Source organism: Notamacropus eugenii, chromosome 6 (assembly GCF_028372415.1).
Source record: "Notamacropus eugenii isolate mMacEug1 chromosome 6, mMacEug1.pri_v2, whole genome shotgun sequence".
NCBI lineage: Eukaryota > Metazoa > Chordata > Mammalia > Diprotodontia > Macropodidae > Notamacropus > Notamacropus eugenii.
The window spans coordinates 188,520,278-188,531,804 of NC_092877.1; the positions used below are offsets into that span (position 1 = coordinate 188,520,278).

Genomic DNA, 11,527 nt, shown 5'->3' on the forward strand with positions numbered 1-11,527 from the left:
TGTTTCTTGCCCTGTCCTCTTCTCCCTTTATATTACTTCTCTTAGTGATCTCATCATTTGGAAGATGTTATTAGGACATCACTGCACGTTCTAAAAACTCATACATTACAATTATAGCTTCTGATAGACTTATTTCATGGGATCAGATGCAGGATGGCTTTCATGCAGCCAGATGAACAAAAACATGAAGGAAGAAAATTCTAGAGATTTTAGGGTCTAGTAATGGAAACAGCATGATTAAAAACAGTTGTCTTATCTCTTTGTAATCATAAATTTTTATGTCAATTTTCTCATTTCAACTTTGTGACAGTCTTTAGAGGTACATGCAGAAATATCATTATCCTCTTTTTGAAGGCATTGATGCCCAGAGTGTTAAGGCCACTTGCTCAAGGTCATAAAATTGGTTGGTAACTGAGTTGAGCCAGCAGGCACTTCCATTCCCATATTTCCTGATTTCCTGCTAGTGTTCTTTTCTCTTAACAGTCTGTCAACAAATTGGGAAGGCTAGAGAGGGGACTCTTCCAGCATTCAATGCAAAAACAGATAGACTAAGTGGTGACACTTAGTGTGTCAGTCAGAGTGCCCAGTCAGATGGTTTCTGGTCCCTTCCAATTCTGAGACTCGATGACTAATTCTATTTATGTATAGGTTAGGTTAGAGGAGATGACTGCAGTGACCTCTTCCAATTCCAAAAATCAGATTATGTGACTCACTATCCAGTGCAGAATGTGTGTGTGTGTGTGTGTGTGTGTGTATTCCATGACATTTCCCTAATAGAGAAATGAATGTTATGCCTTTCCACAATCACAAATGAATATCATGTTCCATGATTTTCCCCTAGATGCATTTTGTTCATTTTTCATGTACCAATATAACCTTAAAGTCATTCCTCTATATTACTTTTTTCCCATTTTCCCATGAATACTTTTTTCTTTTCCTCCAATGTTCTGTGCTCCCTTGAATGTCAATACTAAAAGAGGTAAAAAATTTAGTGAAGGACTCCTCAGACCTAATAGCTACACTGCTTTCCTCAATGTGGAGAATCATCTCTAGGGTCATTCAAATTCTTCCTACCCAAATCATTCCTTTGGCTGAAGCAGCCTAGGGAAAGCAAGACTGAGTTAACTGGAAGAAAACACCGAAATGAAGGGAATTATGCTGGAACCTACCCTAGTCCCAAATAGAATTTTGTTTTGCTTTGAAAGCTTTCACTTTCCTCAAGGACAGTGCTTTCTGTAGGTCTGCTTTGTGTGCTATGCTTAACACATTATGACCTGTTGGTGAAAAGGTGAATTATAACCAGGAACCAATTAATTTTGAAAAGTTATATGTGGAACTTAAAGATTTAGTGCTCAGAGAAGGTAAACTGTAGCACACTTACCCAAACAAATATAGGCTACAAATACACATGACCCTTCAATTTCTCATGCACCAATGCTCATGGCCTTGCCTCCCAAGACCTCTCCTGAATAGATGTCTGGGGCATTTAAGAAAATTCTGCTCTTGAAGGCAAATCCAATGTAGTGGGTATCACTTTTTATGAAAACTAAACAACCATAGAAAAACAATGTTCAGAAAAGTGTCCTCTTAAAAAATAAATACAGGAGCTTTGGGGCAATGAAACAAGGGAATTTAGTATTTATTCAGTTGGTGTGGAGTTTAGTCTCACTATTCTGCTTCTAAAAACTTTCTGTATTTTAAAAGGAAAAATCTGTTGTTATAGTTTTTGGAAAACTTGCTGTGCAATGTAGCCTCAAATTAATATATGCAGATTTAATTACTTTTAGTGGAAATTATATCTAAATTCCTGCCCCATACCCACTGAGAGAGCAATATATCTTAATGTTTTTATCCTTTAAGACCAGTTTTTGAATTTTGGGGGGGTAGAAACAGTAATTACATATAAGATTATAAGATAATAGATTGCCCCAGAGTAAATTTGAGGATGTATTTCTCTCTAGGGACTCTGCTAATGTCATATACTGCCATAGGACAGTATATTTCTATCCATAAATTATGCAAAGCTATTTTTACAGTTTTAATGTTTAACCATTCCTCTTCCTAGATCTCTACTTCATTTGAGGAAGATAAGGTAGTCTCTTAAAGTCATGTAAAATATCAAAATTGAGTTTGTAATCAAATCATTCAAAGCTCTTTATTGCATTGGGCACTTCTGTTAGGTATTATTACTGCATGTGTTCCTTGTTTAGTACACTTTTTTCTCTCATGAAGAAGCTGTTTTCTTTACAATGTGTGCTCCCAGAGAGTAGAAAATTCTTCTATTTTTCTCTCTGTATCCCCAGCTCTTGGCACAGTGCTTTGAAAACAGTAAACCTTTAATAAATGCTCTATCATTCATTCATTGTATTCCCTTGATTCCATCTTCCATTCAACTGTCAAGTTAATTATCCTAAAACACATCTGACCATATCACTCTCCCCATCCAAAATATTGCAATGACTTTCTTAAGGATCACATATAAACTCCTCTGTTTGTTGTTCAAAGTCCTTCATAACCTGGCACCCTCCTAACCTTTCCAATTTTCTGACACTCCATTATCCTCTACATACTCTTTGATATTTTGTACTCCTTGCTGTGTACAATACACTATCTCCCAATACCAAGCATTTTCCTTAACTGACTCCCATGCTGGAACAGTCTCCCTTCCCATATCTACCTCCTCACTTCCCTGGATTCCCTAAAACTCAAACTAAAGTCCCTACTTTCTACAAGCAGCCTTTCCCAATCCTCTTTAATCTTACCACCTTCTCTCTGTATTTCCCCCCTATTAATTCTGTACTGACATTGTTTGTACATAGTTGTTATAGTGCTATCTCCTTGATTAGATTATGAACTCTTTGATAGCACACACTGGTTTTCCCCCTTTATCCCTAGTGCTTAACACAGTGCTCAGCACACATGAGAACTCTTAAAGAACGCTGTTTGACTGACTACCTAGAGTACTGTATCAACAATCAGAAAATAAAAGCTCCTCATTACTTTCAAGTTCTTAAGGATATTTAGAATTTAGACAGAGACAGTAGAGAGGTAAAGGAATGTTAAAATGAATAAGCAGCATTATTTCTCAGAAATTCATTCACTGGTTCGTGTCCATTGAATTCCCTATCAGTAAAATGAACACAGTTAAAAAGATGGAACATCAGAATCAACCATGATTATATGTCATCCAAAAATGGTGTTACTTAAGCTTTCCCTAACAGATGGTGTTCAGTCTTAGTTATAAAGATTTTTCACAGCGTATTCCAAAACTTGCCTTGGCAACTTAGTTTATCAACCTTACTGACAAAAAGACATTCCTTGGAATCTAAATGTCTTCCATTGATATGTGGATCTATATTTCCTGTTCTGACTTCATTGGCAATTAATAGAAATTGGTTATCTAATTCAAATGAACAGAAAATTTTTAAGCCTCTACTATGTGTATCATATCAACACAGTTATTTATACAGTACAAATATTTCGTTGCTACTCCAAGAACCCCAATTCCTACTCCTAAGTAAATAAATTAATTTGTGGATTCCCAAACTCTATCCTGCTAATACTACCCCCAAGTATGCAACATCACTATTTTCTGACCTTTTTTTATGATGGAAGTGTAAATTAAATGGTTCCTTCTTTTAATAATAAAGAACTGACTTTTACAAGGCATGAATTGCATACTCCATCTGAGTTATACCAGTGCCCCCTTGAATAAATCAGTATCTTTTATCCTGACCCCTGATTTCTAGTATATTGTTTCTTGTGTGCAGAAATATTCCGTGAAACTTACAGCATTCGCTTTCCCCAATAAATTAGCATTACAATATCTATCCTATAGGCCTCACTCTTAAGATTCTTTCTCACCTAAATAATCCTATGAATAAGAATCATGTTGCTCAAGTGACATTTTGATTACATTCACCCCTTCTAAAAAACCTAGACTAGCTCAAAATGTTTCTTATAAAAACATTAAAGTTAAAGATTTTACAATTATTTGCCTATGAACTCTTTCCCTTCCATACAATAAGACTGGAATATAAAACCTCTTAACTTGAATTGGAAAGTCTGAGTCTAATTCCTGACTCTACTGGTTACCACCTGACTAGCTTTAGGAAAGTTATGTAATTTGTCTAAGTCTTGGGTTTTTCCTCTGTAAAATGGGGATGACAATGTCTGACATTTTACAAGGATCCTGTAAAAAAGAAATGAGAATATACAACTGTGTGAAACCCATGTGAACTCTTCATTCACATGAACTGGGTTCATTCTTAATAAGTTTCTCTAAAATTATACCACTTTAGGCTTCTGAGAACTCAGAAAAATAGTTTGTATCAAGAGTTCCATTTAAGTGAGTAAAAGGGCCTTGGTTCCTTTGTAAGCATGCAAGTTAACAATGTATATTAGATGTAGGATTGCCTTTATTTTACTCTACTAAAAATTTCAAGAAGGACATACAAGACATTGTTTCATAAACAGCTTATTCATTTCTCACTTGGTGAACTCTGCATTCACTGTAGGCTTGTGTAGATCTGTTGCCTTAAAGTAATATCCTAAAGCTTGGACTTCCCTGGATGGAAACTACCTCAGGATTGCTTTATAGGCCACCCTTTACATTTCAATGAGCCCCATCTTAATCCTAGGCTACCAGCTTTATGGCATGACTTTAAAGACTTCCTCATAAGGAAAAATAAACTTGATTTTGCTAGAGACAACCTATCAGACTTGCCCCATCCCAGTAACTCATGGCAGCAGGAAAGAAAAAATCTAGACCTTTATTCCTCCATATATGAGCTTAGCCTCTTGCTTCTCCTCCAGGAAAAGAATATGAACAAGTTCAGGAATAAGTGGCACGGGGAACACAGTTGTATCAGACTCTACTTCAAGGACTTTTTTGACATTTCATGCTATGTATAGTGGAATAACTTCCATGAATAATGAAAATTCAATTTAGTTACTCTTCTATTTATAAGGGGAGGATATATTTGTAAATCAGCTGTGGTTTCATCAGTTTATCGTTGTCTCTCCATGTCTTTGTTGACATTCTTTTTTTTCTTTACTGTGGTCAAAAAAAGAAAAAAAGTACCCAGTGTCAAACTGTCAGGTGATAAGCCTTTCTGAGCTAGCGATTAAGAGTCCTGATATTGCTAGAACTTTGATCAAAGCCCTTCCAGTGTGAGTAAAATTTTACTCCATTGACAATATTTTCAGTAACTCATAGTTGGTTCCATGCCATGAACAGGCAGTAGGCTAGGCTAGCAATTTTTAGTGTAATATGTCTATGCATGATAATTATACATACATGTATATATACATATGTGTATAGTATGATGCACTTGTAGATATATGTATATATTCGTATTTATGTGGTTTATTTTTGTCTCTTTTGTTAGTGTTTGCTTTAATTCTCCCTGAAGACAGCATCTACTTACTTCTCTATAATTCACACATGAACTTAGTTAAAAAATCTCTCAATAACTAAGGCTTAGAACTGTAGTTCTGAGCTCATGTTCATCAGATTCAGTCTTGGGGATCTTTCTATACTTACTCTACTAGCAATGTCTGGCTTACTTTGCCTCCATCCTTTTCTCTTCCTGGCAATATCAAATAGAAAGCATACTTTTCAATTTTGGCACCCACCCCAATCTCCTAAAAACATTCTAGGCTAAAAATATTATTTAAATATAGAAATAATAGTTCTTAAAAGGCTTGAAAAGAAAAACAAAGAGAAAAGGGACTTATAGCTTATATTATGATGACACGTCATGTCATGATGCCTTAGGCATCATGGTTCCTGGGACCGTCCACATATTCTCCTCATCCATCTTCAAGATCATTCTAAGATCTGTTTGGTCCCTTGCTTTAGTATTGTCAGTATTTAGTGCTTTAATTCTGTCTCGCAGGCACCATATTTACAGCTGTCCCAACTTCTGGAGCTCCCAGCTTGACCCAGAATGCTATCAACATTTAGTGCCAGTCAGTGCCTCACTGTCCTCATAGTTGTCCTTCCCAGAGACACAGATAAGAGCTTTTACTGTACACATTCCCTCAGTCTCTCTTCTGGCCAGTGCGGGGAAAAGGAGATGGGATGATTCAATTCCTTTCAGGCCTTTTAGCCTGAATCCTCCTAGTCATGGCTGCTGCACTGTTAATTGAGAAAGTGAATGCTTAGGGCAGACAGTAGTGTATCAAATTGAGTGGCATAGACTGACTGTATCAGGATACATAAAATAAATTAATGTGAAAAAGATGTTTTGGAAAGATAGGCTGGAACTGGATTACAAGAACACCAAGTATCAGGTTAAGGAGTTTGTATTTTATTCCAGAAGTGCTAAAGACTTTTGAGCAGAAAAATGATATAATTAGACCTGTGCTTTAGGAAAATTATTTTGGGAGCTATGCAGAAAATGAATGTGAGAAGGAAAGTCAACTAGGAGATTATGACAGAAGGCCAGAGAAGAAGTGATATAGACCTAAACCATCATGGTAGCTAGGTAAAGAAAGAAAGGGGGATGGAATCAAGTGATGTTGTGGAGTGAAAATGGGAAAGCATCAGAAACTGATTGAAGATGTGTGTGGGGTACAGAGAGTAGATCCAAAGATGATTTTTGTGTTTCAACTCATTGAAGTATTTTTAAGTATTTATAAAGTAATTTGATAAAAATGCTATTAGTATTACATTCATCTGATAAGTGTACATGACAGAAATTACAAAATTACGTTTTATAGGTGTGAGCATCTATCATGTTCTTAAATCATTTGTAATTATGATTGTCATTAAGGAAAATTGCACAACCCATTGTAATCCTAAAAGCTCTACACATAATTCTGTAATAGGTAATTCTTAAATACTAGATGTGGCAGAGCTCATGCTGACCTGTATGGTAACCTCTGCTACAAGTCTATACTAATGAAATCACAACTGTAGTGTACACCGAGGGTGGGGAATCCTATGCTGATAAAATGCAAAGAGAAATAAGATGCAACCCTAGCCCTCAAGGAGCTTCGATCGTAATGGTGGAAGATTTTTGGAAGAAAAGTAGTAGATCAAGGCAAGACTTACTTGGGAGGAAGACTCCAGGGGTAGGGGAGCTGTGTCCTTGAGTCTACATGTGGCCCTCTAGAGTCCTCACGTGCAGCCCTTTGATTGAATCCAAACTTCACAGAACAAATCCCCTTAATAAAAGGATTTGTTCTGTAAAACTTGAACTTAGTCAAAAGCTCACACTCGAGGACCTAGAAGACCACACATGGCCCCCAACCCTGGAATAGTCCTACCCTCACATAATTTTTAAAAATTAATATGGAATATTACTTGTGAGGAAAATTCTGGTACTTCCATGAGATTATTTTGATTTGTCATTTGTATGTAATGCTTGATGCATATTTTCACTTATATGATACAATATTGCTCTTCATTCTTTTTTTTATTAAAAGAAAAAAGTGAGATTTATAATTTCCCTATTAATTGAATAAATAAGACATATGTTTTGGAAGTAGGACTCACTTAGGATTCAGTAGAGTGAAATCATTTACTTTTTCTTCCCATAAAAATTCAGAATGACCCTACACTTAAAAGTAACTGATCCATTGCTTTAAACATCTGAGAAATTACTGACCCTAAATGGTGTCACTTGACAGAACTCCCTCTTTGTAGTCCTCTCACAAGAATTAGATACCCCTTGCTGATACATGCTAAGCAGAGAGAGTTTAAACCTAGGAACCTTCTCAATGTTTTGTGCCTAGTCAGTTAAGTAAGGCTCCCAAAATACTGCTAAATCTATTAGCGCTTACTCACTGCAGTGTTGATCGGATAACTACAATGATTCATGGGCTAAACACTATAGAATGAATAATGATTTTTAAGGATGCAGGATACATATATGGGATGCAATTCATGCAGACTCTGCTATCTGCAGAGGAACTGAGAAAGGGTTTACTTCATGCCCTCTTTTATTTCTGTTGCAGTAGGAGAGGGACGACAAGAAGAGAATATATATAAGGGATTCCCACTGAGATTCAGCCATATAAATTATGTATTACTCAGACACTGTTCAGCTGATGCTTATCTGATTCCCAATTCTCAATCACTTGTTTTAGTTCCTATAGATAGCTATGAACAGATATTCAGTACTAAAATGAGTAAGAGAAAAGACAAGGTGAATGCTATTGAAACCTTCCCCATATATAACAGAATAAAATAGCATTTTCAGTTGCTCATCAGGACCTTAAAGACTGGGATACAATTAGAAGTGCACTATTAAGAAAATATAAGCTTAAAAAGAAACCATCCCCTCAGAGGTTGTAAAAGGGAAATTTGTGCATTTAGAAAAATTATATAATCTAAATTGTGACAGAAGACTAACTACTTGGGGGAAAAAACCAACCAACAAACAAAAAAAAACCTAATTTTCCTTTTGTTTTTTTCAATCTAGATCCTAATGCTCTGTCTGGACCGACTGGCCCTGACCACGCTCTTATAGGAGGAATTGTGGCTGTTGTCGTATTTGTCACACTGTGTTCTATATTTCTGCTTGGTCGATATCTGGCAAGACATAAAGGTAGGAGAGATTTAATCAAAGTGTACTCACCTTTTGTAGCAATATTTCTTTGTGGTTATGGTCACTCTATAACACTTTTTTTCTCTTTCTTTTTTGTAAATCATTTACTCAGAAAAGCTCAGCTAACATTCAGCATCTGGATTCCAGAGAGACCTTGCCTTTTACCTAATTTTACAGTTAGATTAACTGAGGCAAAAGCATATCTAGCAACTCATCCAAGGTTGTACATTGGGTGAGTGGCTCAGGAAAAATTAGAAGCAAGTCTGCTCTTCCTTTCTAAGAAAGCAGAGAATCCCCCTCTTTATGGTCTCTTCAACATTAGTAATTGATTCCAAGTTGATTTCTGGAATTTCCACAGATATGCCCATGTAAGGTCATAGTAGAAAGTTTTATATATGTACATATATATATGTATATATGTATATATATGTATATATACATATATATACACATACATACATATATATACACATACATATATATATATGTATATATATATATATATATATATATATATATATATATATATATATATATATATATATATATATATATATATATTTAAGAACAGAAGAACAGTACAATACTGTGGAATCATTTTTCTGGATGTGGCCATAATGGATCTAAGCATCTCAATCATTTTAATGACAATTACTATTTGCAGCTGTATGTCCCTAATTATCTTTTGGCCATTCTCTAGGCTCAAGCTTAACCCATTACATTCCAATAAGAAGGTGAGCTTGTGTGTATTATTTTAAAATTGGAATGAATACCTTCTTCATGCCAACCTAATTGAAATGGGGTACAGATGTCTAATAATTGAATGTAGTGATGATGGAGGCTGGTGAAATAAATGTGCCAACCAATTTCTTTCATGTTAATTTCCATAGGAACATATTTAACAAATGAAGCTAAAGGAGCTGAAGATGCACCGGATGCTGACACAGCTATTATCAATGCAGAAGGCAGCCAAGTCAACGCAGAAGAGAAAAAAGAATATTTCATTTAGATGCAGACCTAGATTCTGAGTTTTACTTATCAGGCTGACTGCTGGAGAAAACTGGCTATCATCTTTCAGAATTCATTTCTACCATCTTCTGCTCCCTTTATTAACCTCCATCCTGTACTGCTACCAGTAGCCAGTTTATACCAACAATCAGCTTTCTTTAACATCATTCTTTAATTACCCTCTCATCCATAATGCAGGATATTTCTTATTGCCTAAAATTCACATTATTGTTCTCTTAACATACAGTGCTTGAATATACAGCCTTAACAACTTTAATCATCATCTTGAACCATGGTATTGAATTGTTTTCTACATTTAAAATTTTAACTGTATGCAAGCTTTTCTTCTCCAGTTTTCCTCCTTTTAATCACAGTCCTTTATTAATATGCCATTGGACAGTTTTCATAACCCACACTATTAGGTGAATACCTAGTGTGCTCAAGTTCAATCTAAGATTAGAGGTTTACAAAGAATGTTTTATACATGTCTATACTTCAAAGACAAGATTTTGAAACATATGCCCTACAAAACACAAACTGAAAACACTGTAGTATAGTTTCTAGAATGCTTGGACTCAGTGGTAGAGATGTATCAATTTGGTGTTTATCCAACAGTACTTGATACTGGAGCCATGTGTTTGGGTTGCAATCATACCATGCTGTATATCTATATACATTCTGCATTAGGTTACTGTAGTTTCATTTACAAATAAATTTTTCCAACATTTTTACTGCTTTGAGGATCACAAAGATTAGATACGTTTCTGTATTTTTTTTTCATAATTTATTTGCTTTGTAAGGACTCACCTGCCTACACAGATTGGACGTATTCATAGGGCACAATTTCAAGACATTTTAGAATCTGTATATAGTGCATATAATAAATCCAATTAAACATTATTTGATACATATTTAACTTTTTGGGCTGTAGGTAAGTCAGTCACAAGTAAGCATTTTCTAATGTCCATTATATCCCTTTAGATATGACTCAAGCCAATATTATAAGTAGTTAACATGTATTAGTATTTTTGTCTGTATGTCCTAGCACTGTTCAACAACAAATTTTTTCTAGTTCTTGTTAATTTTTTTATTTGTTATACAATGGAAGCACAATGTTATAAGGAAAGGTAATTTTAAGCTAATAACCAGTGCACAGCCTCAGGTTTTAAATTACAACCACATTTGATTAATATCCTAAGGAATAAACTCTTAGTTTCCAAAAAAAAATCTCAATTTAAAAAAAAAAATTGGCAGTTCCAGAGCTGCTTACCTATCTTGATTTGCCAAAAACAAAAGAAAAAAATTCAGATATATGTTTTGTGTAAAAATGGACTAATTATTTATATTAAATTCCTGTCTATGCATTTTGTGAGGTACAAACTTATGTCACAGCAAGTAAAAGAGAATTTCTGCCATGTTTTAGCTTCACAGAGAAAGTCTCTCTCTCTCTCTCTCTGGATTAGTTCTGAAATTTTGATGTAATTAACCATTAAAGAAATCTCATTACTCCTAAACATGACAACAACAACAAAATTAGCCTAACACTTTTACTCAGAGTTAATGGTCTCTCTGTTATCTGTTATGCTACTAGATCAGGTTTCACTATTTATTTCATGCTAAAGAATGAAAACCATGACTGATTAATGTTACTCTCCCTTTTTCCAAGTGTTGCACCTTTAAAGGGAAAATGGTATAAGGTAATTATACCTGGAAAGAAAATCATGATGGGCTATGGTTAAAAAATATCTCTTGGGATTTATTTTTGGGGTAGGGGAATGTTTGAGTACAACATCATGTATTAATATCAAATGAAAAGCAAGGGTGCTGTATCATAGATTATTTATCAAAAAAGTATAAATCTTTTAAGGACAATGTTAGAATTCTAAAACTTTTTGTTGAAACATTTATCTTGTTGATTTCTTTTCAAAAAAGAGAAAGGACAATGTCAGTCAAGCAGCACT

At 34.9% G+C, this 11,527-nt stretch overlaps 1 protein-coding gene across 3 annotated transcripts in view; it reads left to right on the top strand.

Moving 5' to 3' along the window:
- The window catches only part of CADM2 (cell adhesion molecule 2), a 1,349,490-nt gene extending 1,339,169 nt beyond the window's left edge, over positions 1 to 10,321 (top strand). For all 3 annotated transcript variants that reach the window (XM_072621637.1, XM_072621640.1, XM_072621639.1), the window contains 2 exons: positions 8,433 to 8,558; positions 9,449 to 10,321. In XM_072621637.1, the coding sequence (XP_072477738.1) occupies positions 8,433 to 8,558; positions 9,449 to 9,567 (245 nt within the window). In that variant the 3' untranslated portion in view covers positions 9,568 to 10,321. The remainder of the gene's footprint in view (positions 1 to 8,432; positions 8,559 to 9,448) is intronic.
- Positions 10,322 to 11,527: the final 1,206 nt, after the last annotated feature.